The sequence below is a fragment of the Vulpes lagopus genome, chromosome 5, assembly GCF_018345385.1.
Source record: "Vulpes lagopus strain Blue_001 chromosome 5, ASM1834538v1, whole genome shotgun sequence".
In the NCBI taxonomy this organism is placed as follows: Eukaryota; Metazoa; Chordata; class Mammalia; order Carnivora; family Canidae; genus Vulpes; species Vulpes lagopus.
The window spans coordinates 108,694,835-108,721,273 of NC_054828.1; the positions used below are offsets into that span (position 1 = coordinate 108,694,835).

The window sequence follows — 26,439 nt, forward strand, 5'->3', positions numbered from 1 at the left end:
CAGTAAATTTACTTGGTAAATGTTAATGATAAATTATTTTATTAAAAATATGAATAAAATTTATTATACTCACTTTAGCAATTTTGGATTTTTACATATAAAGTGATATTTGTCTAGATTTACATAATTCTATAAGTATGTGTCACCTATCAAAAGTGGCATTCCTCAGAATATTTATAAATTTATATCTTTATTCAGATTTCTAGTTTAATATACATTAACAAGAGATTATACAGTCTGCTCTTTTTCCTTTCTGTTGTTAGTCTCTTAGATACTAGGGTACTACTATTTTCTAAATAATTTAAATTGATTTCAGTGTAACTTAGCTGATTTCTGAAATACATCTTATCCAAGCTTTCATATTTGTCTTCTCAAATTTTATACATACTAATTTCACCTATTTAAGGTTTTGATCTTTTGCATGTTGGAGGGTAGGTTATTATTATTTTTTTTAACCTTATAATTGAGACTTTAGAATGAAAGGACTATAGTTTTTCACAATTTCAATTATGAACGTCCCTAGTTTAGGTCCTTAGTAGAGAGCGACTTGATAATCTATCTCACAGGTTGTTGTGAGGGTTAAGTTAAATCATTGAAAATGTTGTAACCTATAAACCTAAAGTGATGAAGTGAATGTGTAACAGTACAGTTTTTCCTGGACGTATGTCTGGAAGTCTGTTTTGTTCACTCATCTTTTGGGGGCTCTGTTGATGAACTTTCCAAGCTCACTGTTTATTTCTGCAATCTAGTGTATGGCTTCATGCTGAGGTATTTGATATTTGTTTACTTTGTGTTTGGAGGTACTAAACAGTAGTGTTGGTTCTTGTACCATTCATTGTTGTGTGTCCTCATTAGTTGACTGTCGTGTGTCACACAGACATCCCTGGAGCTTACTCTCCGCACTCTGTGAATCCACTCATGAATCACCAGTCACCTTTGGAGATGGGGAAAATTACTTACCTGTATTTCTTTTTCTCAGAAAGCGTGCTCTGGAATGGATTCACAAATGAGCTACCCTCCTTCCCTCAAAGAGTAAGGTTTCTGCTTTACAGGATTTTTTTTCTTGGGTTATTTTTCCTCTCATCTTTTGAATTTGAAAAGAACTGAGGGAAGGCACCTGAAGAAACTACTGACATACTCACTAGGGGAGCTCCAAAGCTTATGCTGCCCTAGGGGCAGTGTCAATGGCTCTTAAAGCTAGAAAGCTCATACTTGGAGTTGAAACAGGGGCTCAGAGAATCCATTTTCCCAGTGTACCTTCTGAAAGGATGAGTTTCAGGTAAGTAATTTTCTCTTACTACGTGATATGCTTTATTCATACTTATGAAAGTATACAAGTCCAGTTCTCCAGGTACATAGGCAACTGTATTTCCTCAGTTTAGATGCATAAGCTTTACTGAATGTTAGACACATTATAAAACAAAATGTCTGCTCGTGAATTACATAAAAATCATAATATATTTTAAATCAACAGTAAATATTTGATTAAAGGTGCATTTACGGACAATGTATTATGCTAGTATTGTCAATTCTTTCGTTTCTCATTAAATAAAATCTTGATAAACTTTTTAAAAATAATTAGATACAAAAGATTTTTCTTTGCATTCAAATTCCAAGAGATGTGTAACTAAAGTTGCGTGTGCGTGTGTGTGCGCGTGCACACATCCCCCCTCATCCTCCCCCCTCCCACCACACATATAGGTTAGGATGATGGAAACTATTTACTTTGGATTAGATGCTTTCTTATATGTATATTGACCAGAATGAATTTCTCAAATAATTTTTAAATGCTTGTACAATTTTTTAAGATTATTCTAAGACAGTTTGAGCTGTTAAAGTCAGATATTTTTTCAGTGTAGTAGCTATATGTAGTGCGGATTTAGCTACTTAATTGATATATTTTTTAGAGCTCATAAAATATTTCTACTAGATTCTTCAACTACAAAATGCAAGGTAGCTACCTAAGGAGTAGCAAGTGGTAGATAGCAAAATGTTAAACATTTAGTGATTTTTTTCCTGTGCATTTTGCCATTCTTTTTCAATCACATGTTGATTTAGTATTTTAAAATATTCAAGACATTTTATGTATTTTTCTCTTACTTCAGAAGTAATTTTTAAGTGAAAATGACATTGAAAATGGCCCATATGAACAAGGCAGCATTTCCAAATATAGTTAGGCTTTTCACCTGTGATTAAGCCAGGTTTGACCAACTTCAGTTATTTGAAACAATAGCTCTGAACTTGGAAATAAGCAGAAAACACTTTTGAGTAGCAGATGGTTATCAAAAAGTAACATGCATTTTTCTCTCCACCTGAACAGTAGCAGTTTTTGGATTAGATAGTTATGTTCCAGTCACAGGGATTATTGACATCTAAAACTGACAGCTATCTCCTGAAGCAAGTAAAACAGAATGTGTTAGTATAAACCTGAAGTAATTCAGGTTCAAAGAATATTCATCTTCATTGCTTCCAAGAGTATTACTACAGTTGACAGTGAAAAGTTTCTTGTCTAAGGTTATCCATTTAATTGTTCATTCATTTCACAAAAGATTTGGGACAATTCTATCAAAAGAACTTTGAAATAGAAGTAGAAAATTAGTACATATGAATTGAATCTGTAAAGTTACTGCAACAGGCTTTAGATTTGACTTTGAGCCTTCTGATAGCCAGTGGCAAATGGGAAAAATAGGGTCAGTTTATATAGTTCTTACTATTAGGTAGGAGTAAGTGTATACATTATGTAAAGAAAAACAAAACTATACCTAACTCTAAATTTTGAAAGAAATGTCTCATAAGTTATTTAACATAGGGACATTGAATGATGAATTGTCACTCTTTAAGAATGTTTTTAGTGCAAGGACTGTAATGGATCACATAGTTATGGCAAGATGTAGTAATCCTCAATGTTTACCAAAAAGATTGTTACATTCAGAAAGCAGATAATTGTCTCAGAACCTTATTGCTTGATTCTAGGATATCATGAATTACAAGATGTAATACTGAATTAATAGAAACTCTTGAGGGAAAGTAAGAACTGCTACATGAGTAATTTGTACATATTAATGTATGTGAAAAGTTAAAATGTGAAAAAGAAAATACAGTATATTCTAGAAAGATGACTATCAAAGACATCAACGTCAACAAGTAAAGGAAGTATTGAGAATGGTTATGTGTTTTTTTCAAAAAAAGAGCATCAAAAAAAAAAGCATCAAAAGAGTTTTATTATTTTGCATTGCTCATCATTTATGATTTTTTTTAGTAAAATAAAACATAAAAATCATAATTATCCTGCCAAAGGAACCCATCTTCTCAGGTGTGAGGATGATAATTATATATGTGAACTTTGCTCTAAAAATGAAGCACAAGACACAGAGTGTGTGCATACATGACTGGTATAGTCTCATCCCTTTAAAATGCATTTTGGTGAACCTTTAAAAATAACTAATATAAAAGTAATGAGTTCTTAGAAATATAGGCATCCCAGAAATACAAGTGTAGATGTATCTGAAATACAACATGAATGGTGGAATAACATACCACAATTATTTAATAATGAATATGTTTAACTTTTGGTTTTTATATGACTGTAGCAGGAAGCAAAGTTTATTACCTGAGCCTTTTGTTTTCTCTCTTCTTTTCAAGCTTCTTCCAGTTTACCCGCTCTGTTTCTTGGAGAAGAGCTAAACTTATTGAATGTTCTGTGCTTGTACTCTTACTGAGATTTTATTGTCAGAGTAGGACTATTTATTGTACTTAATCTATTGTACTTAATCCTTTTGTGCCTCCTATTTTAAGGCACTTGTATTGATTATTTTTCAAGTAGAGAGTTTTGCAAGGATGAGAAATTTTTTTATTGAGGTCATAAAAATCACAGAAGCCACATATATCTCTGACCTGCACTTTTTTTTTTCTGTAATAGAGACCGAATCTTTGCATTTATGCAGCAAAAGCTAAACTTTCATTGATTTGTTAAATTGAGATAGTTTTCTTAAACCAAGCTTCCTTGAATCATATTCTTTTGGGTTTACCTTCTATTATAGACAGATATGATATGTTTAACAATGCTTCTAACTTTTAAGCTGTTTTGTTTCCTTAGTCTTTTGTATTGCTCGTGACTTTAAGGTTCTACAGTTTGAAGTAGTTTTTAACATCATAAAACACTGGTGATATATCATTTCCTTATTACCTTCCCAAATACGCCTTTTATTTTTATGTACAAGGGCTCTTGGGAATGATTCTCTCAGAGGCTTAAGCTGTGCTTTGCCTTCCATGAGAACTGAAATTATTTGGTAAGCGCTTGCTTTCTTTTTAGCTTCTAATTTTTCCCTATTTTATTTTGTACATGATATTTGTTTCAAGGTCAAAGGTTCCGTTACAGTTACTATGATGAATCCCAGGGGGAGATTTATAGATCCATTGAACATCTAGATAAAATGGTAAGTCTTTCAGGTGTGGGGTTTTAATGCTCTAAGGTGTTTTCTTTAATTTCAGATTAGTGATTCAAGACTTAATATGTGAAATATACAGTGGACTAATAAATAATTCTTTCCCTCTCTTTAAATGTGCAAAATAGAGTTTACAGTCATATAAATATTGATCATAAAAATAACCCCTTTTCTATTAGTTGAAACTTCCTTTATCTTCATTTTATTTGATTAATGAGATTAAGAAAAATTAGATACAGGTTTTAGATGCTATTTGGGGGAGTGTCTAAGGTTTAGGGATGACAGGATACTAATGCCATTATTTACTTTTAAGCAGAAACAGTGGTAGCAAATTCTAAGTTTGTTTTATTATCTAATTATATTTCTTGGCCATTTGAGTTTTCTTAAATAGTGTTTCATTTTGTTGTTTTAAATATAGAATTTAAAAATATGATTATGTTCTTATCTGGCCCAGGAGTATAGTAGACATTGATCCTGCTGTCATTTTCCTTAAAGTAGTATGGAAGTCATAGTACTTATGTTCATATTTAAGAAGTCATACAAATCATCTTGGTTTTTCTTTTCTTTTTTCTTTTTTTACTTATAAACAGAATATTAAATATAGCAGATATATAACTAATTGGCTCTGACCTTTGACAGATCATCTCATTCTCTAGTCCTCAATTTGTCATCTCTAAGATGAGAGATTTGGAATAGGTGGTCTCTAAATTGTCTTTAAACCCTGTCAGACTTTATGTCTGTGATCTGTTGAAATCAACTTTACCACTGTTTGAAAGCTTTTTGGCATACATACAAGAATATTTAGTCTGAAGTATCTGAAGTACATAAAATATTTTAGTAAGGAATCTGGATTTAAAACTATAGGTAGGTTATACCTTGTATATTTTAATAAAAGCCAAATGGAATGAATGGAAATTTAGTTACTTAGGAGATTTTCTTATATTTAGATATTATTGTATTTAAATTTATCTTATTACTTTAATCCAATTAAAGCCAGTTACGGCCTAATACACTTTTACCTTTGGAATTTTGTTTGGACTTAATTTACTGACTTTTCTTTTGGCCTTATGATGTTTTCATGTCAGACATTTAATTCTTTTCTGGCTTCTAGTTATGATCTTATTTTTCTGAGACTTGGTTCTCAGTTGCCTCAGGAAACTTTTCCGGTTATGTCATCATTTATTTTCTTCATGTAGTAAGTGATTAATGGGTGTCTCCTGTGTGTCTGGTACTGTGTGAAATACTAAAGATGTTGAGAAGAGAAAACACTGTCTCTCACTTAGTGCAATCATTGAACAGACTTAGAAGCTATTCCGACATAAAGATATAAGAGACACTCGGGACGTATGCTCTCCTTATTATGCTGTGAGAGTGACATAGATGATCCTTGCTTAGGATTTTGACTTTTTTTATACTTGATTGTCTCATGTTGTGGCTTTGCTCAGTTTCACCTTCCCAACCAGGCACACTGACTACCCTGTTTAATGTGCATCAGAGATTCCACCCTTTCAGCATTCTCAATCCACTTTATCCTGCTGCAGTATTTCTTTCAACAAACTAAATATTCTACTTATTTATTATAGTTTTGTTAGTCAGGAAATTTATCTTATTCTTTGATATACCCAAAGTGCTTAGAATAATGATTAGAACATTACTAGATGCTCAGATATTTTTCAGGTGAATGAAATAATGAATATAATCTTCCTATATACATATTCAAGTAAATACCCTACCTATAATATGAGAAAGAAATAAACAGAAAATAATTTATGATAAAATAGTATATTTTTAATGATATATTTTTAATGATTTAATGATATAATACCAACTATATTAGAAGACACTATGAAGTAGTTAGATGCTTACACATTGTATAATTCATATAACAGCTATCCAGTGGATCCCTGGGTGGCTCAGCAGTTTAGTTCCTGCCTTTGGCCCAGGGCGCGATCCTGGAGTCCCAGGATCGAGTCCCATGTCGGGCTCCTGGCATGGAGCCTGCTTCTCCTTCCTCCTGTGTCTCTGCCTCTCTCTCCCTCTCTTTCTATGCCTATCATTCATAAATAAATAAATAAATAAATAAATAAATCTTAAAAAAATCTTTAAAAAATACAGCTATCCAAACCTAAACATCTTTTTTTTTTTTTTTTAAATATTTGTGACTCATATTACTAAGGTGTATTGTTGGGTGACTTGATTTTTTAAAATGGTGAACGATTCTTAGTAAAATTGTAAACTAAACAAAGGGTAGCCTTCCCTCACTTTATATGATATGGCAATTCCTGGGAAATCTGTATATTAAAACCATGCAAAACTTCTTAGTATTTATATATAAAAGTAGAGTTTCACCTCTGTGGACATGTCAAGAGTGTTATAGGATGAGAACAATGATTTATGTGTGTGACTGTCTTGTATTATAGGACAGTTAACATCCCTGGACACCACCCACCAAATCCCCCAGTAGCATCTTCTAATTACTGAGACAAACAAAAATGTGCCCACAATTTTTCATCATAACTCTGTGGTGAACAGTTGTTCTATGGCTTTATCCTACTTAAGTTTTCTTCTCAGTATTAATTACTGTGTGACTTATTTGTTGATTTGTTTGGTGATAACCTCCCCTATTAGATTACAAGCTTCATGAAGTCAGGATCTTTGTCCATTTTGTATCAGCTTTTCACCAGGTACTCAATATATATAGTTGCTGAGTGAATCAATGAATAAATGGATGGGGGGTAGTGATGAGAAATGAAGGTAGAGAATCTAGAACAAACTCTTCATTTAAAAAATTTTTTTAAGGTTTTTTTTTTTTTTTAAATTTATTTGAGAGAGAGGAGTGAGAGAGCATGAGCAGGGCAGAGGGAGAGGGAGAAGCAGACTCCCCACTGAGCAGGGAGCCCGAAGAGGGGCTTGATTCTGGGACCTTGAGATCATGACCTGAGCTGAATGAAGGCAGATGCTTAACCAACTGAACCACCCAGGTGTCCTTAGAACATACTGTTTAAAGGATATTAAATAGGAAAGTGATAAAATCAGATTGTATTTGAATAGATCATATAGCTGCATTGTAGCAGGTGGGTTGGAGGGAGGCCAGAGGAGAAATGAGTAAACCAGTTTGGTAATTCAGGTAATTTAGACAGTAGATGGGATGGTGATGGTGGAAGAGAGGGACAGAGTGGATATATTCAGTATATGTAAGAGACAAACTGATGAAGGGACTTGGAGATTGATTGAACTTGCTGGGGAAGGAAGTATCAAAGATAACTCCTAAATGTCTTGCTTAGGCTCCTGGTTGGGTGTTGGTACTATTCACTTAGGTTTATAAGAAGATAAGACTGATGTTTTTGGAGGTAGGGAAACCATAAATCCTATTAGGGATATTCTATATTTGCTGTTGCCTTTAAGATACCCAAGTGGAGATGTCAGGTAGGCACTTGGATTTTTACTTTGTCAGTTATTTTTGAGTGCACTTACAGTCCTAAGCACCATTGGAGATAATGGCAGTAAACAAACACACTTGTTCTCACAGGACTTTTATTTAACAGGAGGAGATACATTTTTTTTTTTTTTAAAGGTAAGGGTATATATAAGTTAGTTTCCAAAAGTGATGTGTGCTGTACAGAAAATATTGAAAGGGTTTTGAAATAGTAAATGATTGGTGGTTGAGTGATTGGAGAAAGACTTCCCTGAGGAGAAACGTTAAACTGAGATAAAGATGATAAGGAGCAAACCAAGTAAAGATCAGAGGAAAAGAGCATTCTGGAAAGAAGGAACTGCCTGTGCAAAGTCCTGATGGGAAAGAGGCTGGTGGGTGGAGAAAAAAATGAAGGGCCAGTGTTGCAGGAGTACAGTAGATAAGAGTAAGAATAGTATAAACTATGGCCAGAGAGGGATAAGCAGGGATCAGATAATGTAGGGCTTTATATTCCAGGGTAAGAAATTTATTTATATAAGTACAAAGGGAAGTGAAATGATGTAGTTACATTATTTTAAAGGTCAGTCTGGTGGTTGTGTAGAGAATGGATTCTACAGAAGTCTCAGGAATAGTAATAACAATGGGCGTGGGCAGTAGTTTAGTGGGGAGATGATAGCAACTTGGACTGTTAGTCCAAGTGGATGGCATTAGTGGATGTGAAAAGAAGTTTGTAGATTTGATTGAGATCACTTTGAGAAGTATTTTCAAAAGGTCTTTGCTAAGGAATTGACTATAGTGTTTTGAAACCTGGAGAAGTCTGGAGTAAGTTTGAGAGTTCTAACAGGTAATTAGAGACAGGGTAGAGAGGAGATTGTCTGCCATAGTAATCCTTAAACTTATCTTTACAATTTCAGTCACCCGTGGAACTTTTTCAAAATAGACTGGCACATATGTGCCCCTGGAGATCACCTTCTGGTAGTATGGAAAGAGTCCCCAAATCTCTTTGTTCCTAAATTCTCTTTGTAGATAAATTTGAACTGTCCTGCTATGGCCACAATCTGTTGAATAGAACAAATTTCCTCTTTATCTCTCTTCTCTCGTTTTCTATTCAGCTCTTTAAATCATTTGTCAACTTTAATTAGGCAGCATTTAATTTTGCACATGTAGGAATTTGTAAATCCATGAATTGATGCTTTTAGCACAGAGAGATGTTTTCTCTACAACATTAGTTTACCTGGTACTCTGAAGTCACTGAACATGATGGTATCCTTTAGGCCTCTTTAGAACTGTGGTCACATTTAAACAGTTTAGTATTATTTATCATTCTACGTGTTATGTATAAACATCCATACTTAACTATCCTTTTAGCCTTTCTTCTAATTCTATATTGATTGTTAGCTTATATTAAGAGGAGTAACTTTATTTATCTCTCTTGAGATACATTATCAGACAGAGATAGACCTTGGCTTCTTACTTTGAGGAAGAGCAAAAAGGGCAACAATTATCCATTGGCATGATTCTCATGATTCTCCTACAATTATTGCCCTTTCTGGTGGCTTCTAAGTCTTTGAAATTATAAATTTTTGCTCAAAAAATGAACAAAGAACCAGTAAGTTTAAGATTGACTTCTAAATCTGCATCTGACAACCTTACTTTAGATGTCCAAAATAACCAGGTCATAATTTTTAAATTTTTATTTAAATGTCTGGAATATAATTTCAGAACATTGAGTATTTGGTTCTTACTAATATGCTTGAGTTTAATATTTGATATGATATTTGACTTGGAGTCTGATTTTTGTGGTCCCTTTCTGTTTATATATAGAATTTTTAAATGGCTTATAAGTGTTCTGGTTTTTTATTAGCATACTCTTAATTCAAGTTATAACTCACTTCTGCGGGTTAGAGTAAATGGATTAAAATAAGAATGAGAGTAATACGAATGATTAGGTCTATACATATAGTCTTGTATGTATGTATGTTTGTGTGTGTGTGTATATAGTATATATATATATATATTTATATATTTTCTTAATTGATTTATATAACCAAATGGTGAATCTCTCTGTGTATTCCTTTTCTAAAGTGCCATTTAAAAGTAATTTAATTCATTTGAGAACCAGTATCTTAATTTCTATATTTAGTCTTTTTAAAGCAAATATAATTGGTTCTCTATATAAGTATTATTGTAATTGTTACACATCTTGAAAGTTTGATAGGATGAAAAATTAAGTATAAAATAGATATAATCTGTTCAAAATTAGTTTATTAATTAGTTTTGGCTCTTTTTTAGCTATCAGAAAAGTCTGTTTCTAAGTTCTAAAACAAAAGAAAAATAGCTGTACCTCTTATTGCAAAATAATTATATCTAGAATTTAAATATCTTGGAATTGAATGATGTGAAAAAAATATCTAAATAAAAATTGTAGGAAAATAAACTGGATCTTCCAAATGTTATTAAGTGGGGAAAAAAGTAATGAGTTACAGGAGATGTATATTCTGGAAGTGTTAAAATAGTATTGGCTGCTGATCATATTTTTGGTATGTAGTACTTTGTAATTTCAGTAATTATAAAGCAGAACGTATTTTAAGACATTGATTTCTGTGAACTTTTGATACTACATACTGGAAACATTAACCATACATAAGTACATACATATGTATTTTATATCTATGTATTACACGATCATGTTATTTTTTTCTGTTGCACTTTTTATATAGACCAATGTTTCATTATGGGCATTTAGCAAAGGGAATCTGAAATGGGATTGTAGTCATCCTTATAATGTATTTTCCTTCCAGATTTATTAGTAGTCACTTCAATTATTGAACTTCAGCTACTTTTCTTTCTTTCTACTCTTTTCAAAGTGAAATTGTTCAGATTTATCTACTCATACTGCTTCCTTGAACTCAGACCAATAGTTTCTTTAGTAGTCTTTGGTATAAGGTTTTATAATATCTTTTAAGATAGTTATTTGTTAGTACATTGCTTCTTAGCATTGCTATCTTTAGAGTGATTTTTTTTCCCCCACAAAATTTCTTTCACTATAAGATTTTATCTTGATGCCTCTTACAGAAAGCACAATATTTCCGTTTCCCATCTTGCCTCTAAAATACTTTTCTTTTTGTGTTTGTTACTTTATAGGGAGATTGCTTCTGGGTGATAGAATTTAAAATTAAATTAAAATTAAATTAAATATTTTATTATATATAAACTTTTTTAAAAAGGGAAGATCTTTATTGTCTTATCAGAGTCCTGAATTTGCAGCTCTGTCAGTTAAAACTGTCTATTCAGTTTAGGATTGTCACTTGGGATTTAACATTAGAAGCTTTCACTCATTACTTGGAGAGTCAGCATGATAGATTCCCTCTGCCCTTGTCCCCCTCAAGGTGGGGAGTTACCTTTCAATATGAGGATTTCTTGCTGAAGCTGCTAAATTTCTCAGAAACCCAAATCGTACTGGATATTGGCTTTTGGTGTTTACGATGTCTGCTTTGTATCTTAGATCTCCACTATTTCATATTAGATTTAAGTTCATGTGAACAGATTCTCAATATGCTAGGCCCTAAGCAAGATTTTCATCTCCTAGACTTTAGATTCCCTGATCATAACTTCCAGTATTTTAAGGAATAGAAGAGTTAAGCATATTTGAGAAGTGCTTTGTTTCTTCTTCTTGGAATTTTGGCAGTTGGCAGTAGTATCAAATTAGCATTTTCATCTTCTTGGGATTTTGGTAACAATAATTTAAAAATTGTTAGCATCAAAACATAAATGTATACAAAACTCTATTTGCCAGTGATCTGTATTACTTAATGGATGTCCTCTTTCTCCCTATCTGTATTGCTGTTGTTTGCATACTTAATGAATTTTCCAATTGGAGAATTTCACTCATGAGGAAAGCCTTATTTTTTCTCTATATCCCTTCTTTATAAAAATGCATACTTGTTCGTTGTCTTTGTCAGAGAATTGATCGTAATGGAATTGATTTTTGCATGAGTTGGTATGTAACACACTTTAGGGAATTAAAAATTCAAATTTAATCCCTTAACTTCCATCATCTCCATTTTTTCTTTTCCCGGTTATAATTTAACCACTACACCTTAATTTCAAACGCTTTATTTAGTAGTGTCTTCTCTGCATTAATGACCTTTTTATATTTCTATACGAAATTTCGTGAGTTCTTTGTTTTCAACAAATTTTTTCATTAGTTTTCCTGTGTCTGAATTCTTCACATCAGTATATAAATGTGGTAAGTTTGTTTAAGATGTGCTTTAAGATTTTAACATTAAGGTGTACATCAGAACCTCAGTGTCATATCATGTATTAATGAGTAGAATTCTATTTAAAGTAAACTGTCTTAGACTTAATTCAGGAACATTAAAAGTTCCTTAAAATGTGTGTACAAATTATAGCTATGTGAGACTTCTTAAGAATTGTTAGTATGTCTCTTATGCTACATGAGGCAGACTAGTCAGTGAGAAATAGCCTCGGATTAGAAATTTAGAGGCAAGCTCTTCATCTGATTTATGCCTCAGTACCTTCATCTTTAGGGAGTTATATCTTGATTATCCATATATGTGGAAGAGATTTGTTTAACTCCATCTCTGTACTACTACTTGGCTTGGAAATATATTGTGTGATTTTTCTTTAGAATTATACTATTGTTTATCTTAGGTTTAGTTTTTAAGTTTGTTCATATTTCTCTGAACTTGTACCAAATGTCACTGAAGACTGTAGACCTGGAAGCCTCCTAGTTTGCGGGGAAAACAGCTTAGCATTATACACCGGTTGTGGACAAATCTAGAAGTGGCTAATTGATGTGCAATCAAATGAAAGTTGATTACATGCACACACCTATCTGTCTTACGTATTTGCAGGAAAGTGTGATGATGTTTATGAACAACTTGGATGCTCTGAAAACAGGTTCTTTATAAAATTAAATTTGATGCTGCCACTGCCATATTGTTATGTCACCTACTGATTACTGTCATTTTTCAGATGTGTTCATCTGATTAGGTGCTTTTCTACTGCAGTTGTTTTAAAACATGTTGAAATATAATTTAAAAACCACACAAAATATATCAGTTGATTCCCTAGTTAAACCATCATTTACATTTCTCTCAAAGTATGTTAATCCAGTTTGTTGAACTCAAATGTAAAATATTTTACCTCAATAAGAAAACAAGGTAAGGTAATTGGTGAATGAATGAGTGAGAATCATTGATTTATTTGCTTGATTGAAGTTGCTCTATATTATTTTATTATGAATACATTATTTGAATGCATTTGCAGAGTATGGAATTTAGTGTGAATAAATACCCAAGTCATAGTGGTTGTCTTTATAGTAGTTTTTTTTTTTTTTTAATAGTAGTCTTAAAGTTTTTGATTCACAAAATCTTAAAGCATGCTAGCTGGAAGTATAAAGAGATGAAAAGCTTTTTTTTTCTTTTTTCTTTAAAAAAGATTTATTTATCTAGAGAACATGCGTGCGTGAGCATGAGCATGAGAAGGGTGGGAGGGACAGAGGGAGTGGATCTCAAGCAGACTTCCTGCTGAGTGTGGAGCCTGATAAAGGGCTTGATTCCATGACCCTGATGAGATCATCACCGGAGCTGAAACCAAGAGTTGGACACTCAACTGACTGAGCCACCTAGGCACACACAGAGATAAAACACTTTTTAAAAAAGTTCATAAAAAAAAAAAAAAAAAAAAAAAAGTTCATAAAAGGCCTATTTTTGCTTAAGCATTTGTCTTTTATGAGCTTTAAATTAATTAAAGATGTATTAACCTTTTTCTTACTGGTATCTTCGTTTTTTAACCTACTGGTAATTCAGAATGCCTTGCACACTCTTGATATTTAAGTGTATGTTATGGAATTAGCTAAATTACAGTAAACTCTTAATTATTTATGCCAGTGGTAAGAGAAATAAAACGGTTATGGGAAAAAACAGCCATATAGAAAATTTAATTTTCAAAACAGATTTACTTTTGTAAATAGATTTATATAAGAAAGATGTAAGACTGTGAAATGTTTGAGGATTGTCAACTAAGTAATGACTGATGATAGAGGTGTGGAAACATAGCAGGAGATCAGAAAAAACTAAACTGAGGACTGAAAGTTTTCTGCTAATGAAGTGTAAATATTGTTGAGAGCTGACTATAATGAGATTACCTATGATGAATGAGTTTGATACTTCACAAGGATTATTTAATGTGTTTTCTCTACTTCTCCTTAATTGAAAAATTATGATGTTTGGCTCTTAGTAACAGTTTTAAAATATAATTATGAAATAATAAGTTGTGTACCTTTTTCTTTTTCTTTCATTTTCTTTTTCTCTTCTTTTTTTAGGGTATGAGTATTATAGAACAACTAGACCCTGTATCTTTTAGCAATTACTTGAAGAAATACCATAATACTATATGTGGAAGACATCCCATTGGGGTGTTATTAAATGTGAGTATCTTTAGGAAGGCTTGATTTTTAACATTTTAACATTTGATCCTATGATGTTTCAAAATATCTTAATTCTTATCATCTGTGATATTTTATTAATGAGCGTTGGTTTTAGGTACATATAGTAAATTTCCTTTCTAGTACCTTTAAGATAATTAAGTTTTTCATTATTTTGCTTACATGGATAAAGTTATTTGTTAATGCAAGATAGGCCAGTACGCTCTTTAAATATGGAAAAATTGTTTAGAATAGAAACCTAGTTTTTCTCTTGACTCACAGCCAATTCCAATGTAGTCTTTACAAAAATAAACAAAAGTAACCTTTGATAATAAGTAACTTTATTAATTTATTTGTTTTATTTAATGTTCTAGACTCTAAAAATAAATGGAAGATTCTGTTTTTGAACTTCACATATTCATAAAATGTAACACAAGACAGCATGTATACGTTTTTCTCTTACAACAAAATTTCATGTAAATAATAATAAGAGATGGAAGTTTCAAGTAGCTGACTTTTTGAAAGAGATAATAATATTAACTTTTCCTCTAATAAATAAAACACTGTGGCTTTCCTGAAAGAAAATATGAGACTTTTTAAGAAAGTGTATGTATACTCAGGAATCGGAAGAGGAAGCAATAACTATAAACAAAAATAACAAAAAACCACTGGATTTTCTTATAGTTGTGTTTATTGTTTGGAGAGACAGAGAATAATGGAGAAGATGATGTTGGCCTAGAATAGAAAGGGTAGGAACCTACACTACAGTGTTCGTTTAGTGTAATTTGAAAGATTGTACATTGTGGGTTTTTAGAAATGGTTTTCTCTTAGTGGTATTGATTGGAAGAAAAGCCTGTTAAGGGCATAAACTAATTATTGAAATTTAAACTAAGCTATAACAATTCCTAAAGTCTGTATTGGCTCAAATAAAATTGTAATAAAATAAATGATGAACCAGCCCCTAATTAAAGTAAAAATCCTGGCTTAATTCTTAGATCTGGAAATTAATTTATATATATTTCAAATTTAGTCAAAGTCAGACAAAGAAGAGACGGTATTTCAAAGTGACAGAAGTGGCTGTGATTTGGTTTAGAGAAAGGAGAAAGGTATATTTTTCTTGAAGTGGCCTTATTAAATATAACAAAGGTAGTGTGGAAGATAACTGATATTTATCAAGAAGCTAGACTAGGGGAAATTATTTGAGAGAACGAAATAAGGAATTCTCTTTTTCCTGTTTAATATGATACAATAAGAAGTTCAAGAAACAAATTAAGAAAAGAGTAAAAAATCAAGGCTTCAGTTGTAAAGTGGACAAAGTTAAGCTACCAGCACATTCAAAGAGTGTTCACTTTTTATGTAAGGTGTGTTATAACCAATTTTTTTTTCCCCTAGGCTATCACAGAGCTCCAGAAGAATGGAATGAATATGAGCTTTTCCTTTTTGAATTATGCCCAGTCAAGCCAGTGTAGAAACTGGCAAGACAGTTCAGTGAGTTATGCAGCGGGAGCACTCACGGTCCACTGAAGCTCTGAATCCTCAGGGATGCCACCTGCACATACTCATTCTCTGTCCGGGGTCCCAGCCTAGCCCTTACCAAGATACTGGTCCTGGTTTGGGGGGATTCTGAAACCTCAAACTAATAGAACTTTCTTCTCTTCTTTTCTAGTAGGTGTAGTCCTTCCTTAATTTCAATTCATTAAAAAATGCTTTATAGTATAGGGCAGTGGAAGGAAGGCTGGCATCAAAATATTTTGATCAAAAAAGATGGCAATGTGAAGGCCCAGTTGTGGCAGTTTTTGGAAAGTAACTTGTAAAGCATTTACCATATCCTAAATTTGCACTCTTTGCAGACTTGTGCACATATATTCCGCTTTCAGAATAGTTTTGCAAATTGTACACAAACAAACAAAAAAAGGGTGGAAGCTTTTTAATAAAGAAATTGCATTTATAAATGATCTGTATTAGAATATAATAAATCTTCAGTTATAGTCAATTACTACCCGTGTTGTACAACAGATACCTTCTATTTTAGTTGCTAATAAAGGGCTACACAACTCAAAATAGTCTGATTTAAACTTATTGCTCTGTGGTACATATGAAAAATTGTATTTTTATTAATTCCATCTCAGAATTTTTATGTTAAATGGTAAACTTCAGCTCATGTAAAAATATGTTAGGATGCATTTTGTATTTTACATATTTATGTGATTTTTTTATCACAGATATTAGAATCATATTTTCAAGTTAGTTTTTAAAATTACATACAGTTTGCCTTTTTTGTGTGTGACATCACCTTGTGTCATTACTATATTGTAATAGAATATAAATTCAAGATTGGTAAAAGTACACAGATGTAGTCCTTCCCTTCAAAGATCGTGTTTGATAGGCAGTAGTCTGCAAATGAGGAAATATTGAATGAAGAGTGTTCTTGGTGATTTTCAAATCATTGCAGACCATACACTACTGCTGTGCTTTTTTAGTGCTTTAAGCAATTTGACTCTCTTACTTGAATTTTTAGCAAGAAATTGTTAACAATAACAAAAACGAAAAACCACTGGATTTTCTTATAGTTTTACAAATTTTTTGTCATTATTTTTGGTGCGGCTCTTCCAACTAAAATAATGGTATGGTGTTGTATTTCTTTCTTTAGCATAGACCATTTCTAGTCACTTCAGGAGAAAAAAAATACTTTGATTAGTTAATTATTGGCCACCATGCATGTACTAGATTATACCTATTTCAACCTAACATGGGTATCTACATTACATTGGAGAGCATTTGTATCTTCAGTGTTATGCCAGAATAGCACAATTTTTAGATGCCTTGCACCAATTTTATTTAAAGATTTGCATTTCTTATTTACTAAGTATCAACTTTCTATACTCAAGAGTTGAGAAAAAATGATGTTATCTTTTGGATTCAAAATTATCCTCTATACATGTATGGAAATTATACTCTTACATATTAATGATTCATTTCCCATCATTTAGGTATACTTTTGAGTACTAAAAATATTTATTCCTTATTTATTATATAGGCTATAAAAATTTCAAAATTGACTGCAGAGTGAATTTTTATTATTTTCTGAGTATAAAACTGATACATGATTATTATAGAAAATTTAGAAAGTACTGAAAAGGTTAAAGAAGAGAAAAAAATTATCTTCAATTTCACTATCCAGAGATAACACTGTTAATATTTTTTGTATTTCCTCTCAGTCTTTGTCTATGCTATTTATATGTATGAGTGTGTATATGTGTTTGTGTGTGTGCATAACAAAATTGAGATTATACTGACCATATAGTTGTATACCCTACTTTTTATAACTTGACTTCCTAAGTACTTCCCCATGTCTTTGAAAATGTGATTTTTAAAAAATGGCTGCCTGATATTTTATTGTATGAATATATACACCACGATTGAACCAGTTCTCTCTTTGGATATTAGATTGTTTCTAATATTTCACAATTATAAATAATAGTGGGATGGCCATCTTTGTATGTAAAATTTGAACTCTATAATAGACTAGTTCTTTAGAATATATTCATGGGAGTGGGATAATTGGTTTAGATGGTGAGAACTTTTTAGGCACTTTAAAATATGGCCAAATTACCCTTCAGCAAGTTTGTACCAAGTTAATAATACATGAATACCCCTCATACTGCCTCTTCCCCACTTACTGATTATGATTTTTAAAAATTTTTGACAATTTGTTAAGCATATAATTGGTTGTTCTTTTTCATCATTCTAATAAGAGTGGCTTTACCATGAAAAAAATTTATCAGTTTTTTTTCCTTCTGTGATTTTGTAGTTGATTGATTAATAAAATTCACAAAAGGGTTGCTTAGGTTAAGTGGGCTGTACCCCTGTGAATATGTTTACTGTACATTTAAAACTCTAGAATATTTCAACATCACTCCACCCTTTCCTAGGATATGAGCATATCTTTCATACTTAGTCATGAAGTATAAAGAGTTCCAAACTGATAGTTGAGTAGTGAGTTCTAGTTCTGTCTGTGCCCCTAATTAGTTCTCTTACCATAAATATTTCATGTTGTATCGAGATGGTCTCATCTGTAAAATGTGGAGGTGATCTCTTAAGCACATTCTAGTATGTTAAAAACTTACATCATTAAATTAGAAGTTTTATCTTGATTTCAACTCTACATACGTAAAAATGAAAGTCTTAACACAAAAGGGAAATTAATTTGCATTATTTAATGCAGTTAATGTTACCTAAATTGTTGAACTTAAACTTTTCTACTTTAAGTGCCTTGAAAGTGTTTTGTATTTGAAATCTAAAATGTAAAGGAAGTTATTGTGTAGTTCTGTACAGTTTCTTCTATATTGTATACTTTTGAGTTATTTGCAGCAACTTTTTTTTTAACCGTAGATTGCACAGAGCAGTATATTCATGGATTCTTCACTATTCTACTAGTGAATCCTTGAGAAATGTATGTTAAAGATTAGCTCAGTGAGCAGGTAAGTAAATACTTTGTCTTGGGTGGGCAACAAATCATCGCACAAAGTAGGATAAAAGACTATCCAGATACTCCAGTGTTCATATTTAGATATTCCATTATGGATGGTAGGTCCTGAGTTCATTACTGATCATTGTTGCAGGTCACAAAGTTTTCTTTGGTAGTAAATATTGTCCATTGCCCTAGATTAGAGGTTGGCAAATGTTTTGTATGAAAGACCAGTTCCTAATATTTTGGGTTTTGCAGGCCATAGGGTCTCTGTTCCAACTATTCATCTTTGCCACTGTAGCACAAAAGCAGCCAGAGGCAATGTGTATGTGAATAGGTGTGGCTGATTCACTCAAACCTCACAAAGAAAGACTCTTGGATTTGCTTGTGGGTCATAGTTTACCGTCTCCAGTCCTAGATTGTATAGTTTACTTGTAATTCAAATTACTGGCTAGTAATTTAAACTGCAGCAAATGATTCCAAGTTTCTACCTTCCTAACCCTCTCTTAATTTGATGTAGTCTACTTGGCTGGGTTTGAGTGTTATTTAGAATTATAATGGGAAGTGGAAGTAGGTAAAGGAAACTAGGAAGTCTTAGGAACTAATATTTTAAAGCACTTTGAAGCCCTTTTGTTTGCCGAGGACCACTGAGAGGTTTGCTTTGCTGCCATAAATTAATGAAAAGAATGATGAGTAGAGGTTGTGATTGGTTGTTGGAAATTATAAGGATTATTCTAAGCACTTGGCTGCCTAGCAGGTATTAGAGGTTGGATAAGATGAACCTTTGTACCTGAGTATTCTAGGACATAGACCAATAATTTAAGAGAGACTGTGAAATGTAGGACTCTATTTTGCCAAGTAAAGACTTTGGAAAAATAGCTACCATCTTCTATCACAATCCTTTATTATTCAGCCCCTCAACCGAAACCCCTAATATTTAGGAAGGGCATAAACTCAGAATAAAAGACGGTTATTTAACTTGAGCAACTTTTTAGGTTGATGGAAAAATTACAACACTGTTCTGTCTTCATTTAATCTGGATCAATGAAAACTTCATTGAAGAGTAGTATTAGTCCATCGACTGGCAGTTGGGAAGTGCTATGGTACAGTTGACTTTTAAGTCCTAATGTGGTTATAGAACTATTATTGATTAGCAAGTGTAATAAGCCGCGGGCACTCTGACATTCAGTCTAAGGCTTTTATATTATTGTGTTAAATTGTAAGTGCCACATATTAAGAGGTATGTTATGAACTGTAGTCTTCATAGGGAGGCATGGAATGATGGAAGTCCTGAATGCTATGCAGAGTGGGATGCAGTCAAAGAAATTGGTAATACTTATTTTAGAGAAGATAAGTTTAAAGAGAGGGAATTTTTCTTTTTCAAATATTTGAGTGACTCCCATGTACAGGAAAAAATAAGATTGTTCTGTGTTGTTCTAAATGATAAAAGTAAGAAATGGAAGTTTCTGGTTCCACATTTAATGTTCTCTGTGAGAATTTCTAAATGCAAATGAACTCTGTCCTCAAAAAACATTGGAAGTACTCAAAAGCTAGATCAGTGGTTCTCAAAGTAGGATCCTATACTATCAGCATCACACGGGTATATTATTGGTGTAGATCTAAAATTATGGAATACCAAGCTGAAAAAAAGCTAATGGAATTAGTACAAATAAAATGGAATTTATTTCATGTGTATAAAACTATTAAGGGCAATAATTTTTCAATAGAAATTAATTTTGATCATTTAGCACTCACTTTCAATATAGATTATAAATTGATGGTTGTTGCTTGGTAGTGGTGGAACACTGGACCCTGAGAATGATAATATACTTTTGTTTTAATTAAAACATTTAAGTACAAGCTAGAGGTTTCTATTTACTAAAATAAATTTAAGTTGGTTTTCAAATCAATGACTTGACTTTCTTAAACAGGTGCTTCTTGAACATTAAAACAGAGCCATATCCATAGCAGAAAAAGGGTATTGAGGGAGCTTGCTCTTTTTACACCTGTGAATGTCAGAATACTAGGAAGGGAATCAAGAGGAGCTGGCAGATAAATTCTCTCTGCCTTCTTTCTCTCTTACTCTATAAATACAACTGAGTATCGTGTCACCCTATTATCACTGACTGTGCTGTACATTTGGTAAAAGTACCCTTAGGTAATGCTGCTAACCGGGATTTCTGCCTTTTTAAAGTCACTGTTGTGGATGGAACTTGTTTGCCTATTATGAGTTTATTGATACATGCTGCTTGTTGAGGTACTATGTCAGTAATTTTAGAGTTTTAGATTTGTCATTTATTTCAAGGTTCTCTAGGGATTTCAGAGTGGTTTGTGCCCAAGATGTATCACATTAATTGTGTATGTGTGTATGTGTTTAATTCTAATATAATGTTTTGGCCTTCACCCTATAAAATAATAGAAAAAACTTTAAAAGCCAGTTCTTCTGATTTTGAAAGCCATAATATAATAGTTGGTTTTTCATTATAAATTGTAAGTTACGTTTAAATGCATATTTCACACTGTATGGTGAGGTTGTAACTTTACTAGCTGTAGTCCTTTTTCTTTCCTGTCATTGTAATAATGAAACCAAAGAGCATATAAGTACCATTATTAAGCTTTTAAAGTCCAAGTGTATTCAGCATTGAGCAAGACCTGAATTCTGATCTTTAAATCTGCCAGTGCAACTTGTAGAAAATATTTTTATTTTTCTGACCACAATATTCTCTGAATTATTTACTAAATGTGAGGTTATATATAAAAGTATAAAGTATAAAACATAATGGAAGTAAAAAGTATAAAACATGAAAACTAAAAAAAAAATGAGAATGATATACAAATGACATACCAATGATAGAGTTTGGTGAGATTTTAAAATAAGTACTTAGACTGTTGAACAAGATTTAATAAATATATTTTTAGCTTAAACATTTTATAAATGGAAATTTTTTCCTGAAGTTTTCTTTCCGTTTAAAATTTATTGATTTGAATCTAACAAAAGAGACATTCAGTTTTGTATTTGTTCAATTTTGATGAATTTTAAAGCAAGGAGAACCAAAGGCAATCTTTAGATGAAGTGTCTTCTGAAGGACAGGAAAGCATAAACCTTTTAATTGGAAGCACTTTTTTAAATTGACTTTTTCCATTTTCAGTTTTAATTGTGAAAACCAGCTTCTTTACTAATTTTAAAAGATGGTAGAATTTAATATTCGCAGGCTCTTTGTAGTGCCAAATGAAATGAATGGTATGTAAGTGATCTGGTGAATTTGAAACCACTGGCCCACGGTTCTTAGCTCATATTTTGCAATATCTTTTGGTGTTTATTGGCATTTGGTATAAAGTTTTAAAGACAATTAATTAGAATCTGCCTTAGCTGCTTGCCTAATGACATGTTCAGCCAACTCTCAAGTAGAAAGATACTGTGGACTCATTTTCACTGGAATTCATTTTCAGCTTTGCCAGTGAGTTGCCACTGATTGCCTGAAACAAGTCATTGCTCTTTCTTAGAGCAGAGTTTCTTTCTTTATTGACGTGAGTTAGAATTGAATAATGTAACTACTTTCCACCTTTGATTTTTTTTATGACAATAATAAGATACCTTGTTTAATATATTGTACTTTTCATTTTTAAAAGTTACACAACCTTTTCTTTCCTCTTAATCTCAATAAGTATGCCCGACATTTTTGCCTTATTTTTATTGATAGAGAACCTGAGGCAGGCCCATACAAATAATACGATTTAGGTAAGTTTGCATGGCTAGTTAGTATCAGAGCGAGGACAAGAATTCAGCTTCTCTAATTTTCAGTCTGTATGTTACAAATGCTATACCATATTATTTATTACTCTATGTTTTGTTTTTGGTGCTGGCTCTTTGAGGTATGTTGAATTCAAATAGTGATGGGATTTTGCAACTTTAATAAAAATGGGAATCATTCATGTACATGTCTGCTTTGATTAATTTAGGTAAAAATAGACTTCTTTTGATGGATTAAAGTACTCCATACTTTTAATAATTCTGAAGACTTCTATTTTCTTTTCTTGGAAGGCCTAAAAATTCTGTTCTGTTGCTTATATCATCAAAATGCATTGCTGTTTTGTAAAGGGACACTGACAAAAATGAAACTGAAGTTATTTGGTATGGGAGTTACTGATGTTGAGACTTTGCAGCAGACACTTGGCTCTCACCCTTCCAGTCCATGCATAAAGTGTTCTGCAAACACCTGTGACTGTTCCATGGATTTTTTTCTCACCTGTACACAGGGCAGATTGGAAGTGCTAGGAAGATAATGCCCAGGGAGCAGCCCTCAGCTAGTGATGGATGGAAATTGGAAGATAATTGTTCTAGCTTCCTTGCCCTTCTGGTGACACTCTGAGGCATGTTTCACATTGTCTCCTAGAGTTTCTAGTGGGACAAGACTTCATTGCCCACAGCAGGAAACTTAAATATGTACTCTTTATTTTCTTCCCCCTCTTCACTGTCTCACTTCCATTCCTTTATCAGTGTTCCCTGGGATTAACTCCTAAATGAGCTTCTTGTCTTAAAATCCTGGTCTTCAGAGTCTCTTTCTGGGACCACCTAAAATACTTTTGACTTCGGAAATAAGTCATTACTAGTACTCATGCTAGATATGAAAGATTTCTTTTAAAAAGACAATTATTGGGGTGTCTGGGTGGCTCATTCAGTTAAGCATCTGTCTTTGGCTTAGATCATGATCCCAGGATCCCAGGATCGAGCCCCACGTTGGGCTTCCTGCTCAGTGGAAATTCTGCTTCTTCCTTACCCTCTGCCTCTGTACTCTCTCTCAAATAAATAAATAAAATCTTAGAAAAAAATTATTTTGAACAAGATCTAAAACAAGTATTGTAGTATTCTATTTTAGCTTGTCTCATAATTGCATCCATGTTCAATTTAATTTCCTTAGCTTCATTTCATAGCAAAGGAAAGATTCACAGTAAAAAAACTTAGGTAAAAATACAAGCTAAATATTTTAGATGGAAATTGTACTACCAGATCTATTTGTTCTTTTCTTCTAAAAAAGTAATATAGGTCCATTATCTAAATAACCTAAGAAAGACACAATGGGTTATCTGTTTTGGTAGAAATTAAATGGAATTTGGTTCAACCAAAATTATGGATTATTAACTACTTGGATCCTACTTTCTCATCCTCATTTCTTACCAAGACCTGCTTATTCATAATCAGGGACCAGAATTAGCCTTGACTAACATTGATTGTAAGGATAAATTTAGTTCCTGGGTAATTTCCCCAAAGATTTTTCTATAATTCTTATTTAAACTTTTGGGACACTTGGCTGGAGCAGCTGGTAGAGCATGTGACTCTTGATCTCGGGGGTGTGAGTTCAAGCGCCATGTTGGGCATTGAGCTTTACTTAATTAAAAAATAAGTAATTTTTTGTGATTTTTATTAAGGATTCAGGAATATGGAGTTTATAATTTGAATAAACTCTATGTTAAATTGCATTATAAGTTTATCTTTTATACTTCTTTGATATCTTTTTTGAATTAAGAATACTGGGTTTTGTATGTTTAAAAAACAATGGGAGAAACATCCGTTTTAGGCACATGTTAATTATCAATCTTCTTTCTTTTCTCACATAAAAACTGTGATTTTTGTGTCTGAAATATACACTCTATTGATCTGGTTTGTGAAATGGAACAGAAATGAGTTTAAGCAGGTTTGTAGTTCTGTTTATAGGGCCAGTCTAAGATTATTATTATGGCACAAATATTTTCCCATCAGAGAAATAGAATATTTGAGGAGTATATTTTAATTAGTTATCCTGATTATAAAATAACATCTTAAAACATCTCTGTATATTTTAAGTAGAAATACCAGAGAGTGTATATATAGTGTTTTCCCACAGTGCAATTGCCTTGTGGTGCCTTCAGATTCTATGTTTTTGAGTACATGACAGGACATTTCTTGACCTTTTGGGGTTGTATTTGTCTACTGGACATGGTCAGAAATCAACTGGGTAGTTAGACTGGATAATATGGTTTAGGGGAAAAATGTTAGTTATAAAAGAATAAGTCTGCCTTTCTCCTGGGATACATTAAACTGCTCTAACATAGAAACTCTCCAAAATCTCCACAGTGACATATTGGAATAAGCTTAGAGTCTGTCAAAGTAGCTATTCGTTTATAAATATAAGTTTTTTTACTTCGAAAAATTACTCTTGTTACTTTTTAGGTGTGCTACATCTAAATAACTACCTTTTTTTTTCTTTTTACCAAATCCACACAAAGCTTTTGGCATTTCAAGTATCTTGAAATGATAGGTTGAGATCTGGTGTAAGAAAGAAGCAAAGGTGATTTTTTTCCAGTGCATAAGAAAGCTGGCCCATTTCCTGAAAGCTAAATGTTGAAGTGATTAAAAATGGGGAATATCTGTTTATAAAGTCCTGGAAGCTGACTAATTGTGTTAAATGTGAACAATCTCATGATAACTTGATATAAATAAAACAAGCATCAAAAATTGTCTCTTTGAAAAGTTTACATATTTTCCATCACCAATAGGCCACTTATGCTATACTTTTGTATTAAGTATTTAAATAGAACCTGGCCTTTTTAAGGTTTAAAAAGTGCTCCCCTCCTTCCATTAATGTGAAGTACTTGTTTTTGAGAATGTTGTATTTCTGGATGTTTGTTAATTTGATGAATCTTGCAGGGTAAGTCTTTTCCTAAAAGTTCTGCTTGGTACAGTTGTCAGAAAATTAACTTGGATAAAACAATGGTGCAGTTTTAACAGTTAAAATTTTTAAAATTTCTATTTAAAATAAGGTCTCCATGATTCTATTTAAAATATGATTTCCATGATTGCGATTGATAATTTTGTAATCTTTGTTCTCAGAATTGTTTGTGTATTGGGAAAATATTGTACCTTATAGTACCTGGTTTGCATTTTTTTTTCTGTTTTAAAAATCCTCACATTTATTATCTCTTAACAAAAGTAATTTTTAAATAAATGTTTACATTTTGAATGGGAAAATTTAAACCAGTTATCAGTACTAAAACAGGTTGAAACTTAGGTCTGGCATTTTGGTTGGAGTTTGGATTGTGTATCTAAAGGATATCAGTTTCTACTCAAGATGTACAATAGAGTTAACATTGGATTCAAAATTACTTGATTGTAAACAAAACAAAACAAAATTACTTGATTGTAATTTATATTTTAAGTGTAATGTAGAGATTTTGCATTAACAGATATTTTTAAAATTTCCATATTCAGATATGATTATTTTTTAAATAGAGGTTTAAATAATTTTTTAATAATAGAAACATAGGTAAATATGTTGTATTTAAATCGTTACTAGTTTATTACTTGAAAGGAACTTCAGTTCTGTGCGGGAAATTTTACCTCTATAGTTGTAGAGATGTCTGTCCATCATAGCTTCAGATTTTCTCTAAGATAAAGAGAGGAGAAATACTGTCCATCATTTCTTCAGATATTTCATATGATTAAAGTTACTATTACTATAAAATGGCTTAGAATGATATTTTTTAGCAGAAATTTTATAGTAATTTCAATGCTACATGGTAATGAGCAGCTTTCTGGTTAGAATCCTTAGGTTTTCTTGCTAGTTTCTCCCTTGTATACCCCACACCCTCTGCCTTTTTAATGTCTACATTGTTGGCATCTTCT

The 26,439-nt window shown here is 32.2% G+C and overlaps 1 protein-coding gene across 4 annotated transcripts in view; it reads left to right on the top strand.

The window, feature by feature from the left end:
- MEMO1 (mediator of cell motility 1) overlaps window positions 1-16,372 on the top strand; it is a 114,570-nt gene extending 98,198 nt beyond the window's left edge. For all 4 annotated transcript variants that reach the window (XM_041754963.1, XM_041754962.1, XM_041754964.1 and 1 more), the window contains 3 exons: window positions 4,360-4,436; window positions 14,210-14,314; window positions 15,704-16,372. In XM_041754963.1, coding sequence (XP_041610897.1) covers window positions 4,360-4,436; window positions 14,210-14,314; window positions 15,704-15,835 — 314 coding nt within the window. In that variant the 3' untranslated portion in view covers window positions 15,836-16,372. The remainder of the gene's footprint in view (window positions 1-4,359; window positions 4,437-14,209; window positions 14,315-15,703) is intronic.
- The last annotated feature ends 10,067 nt before the right edge of the window (window positions 16,373-26,439 follow it).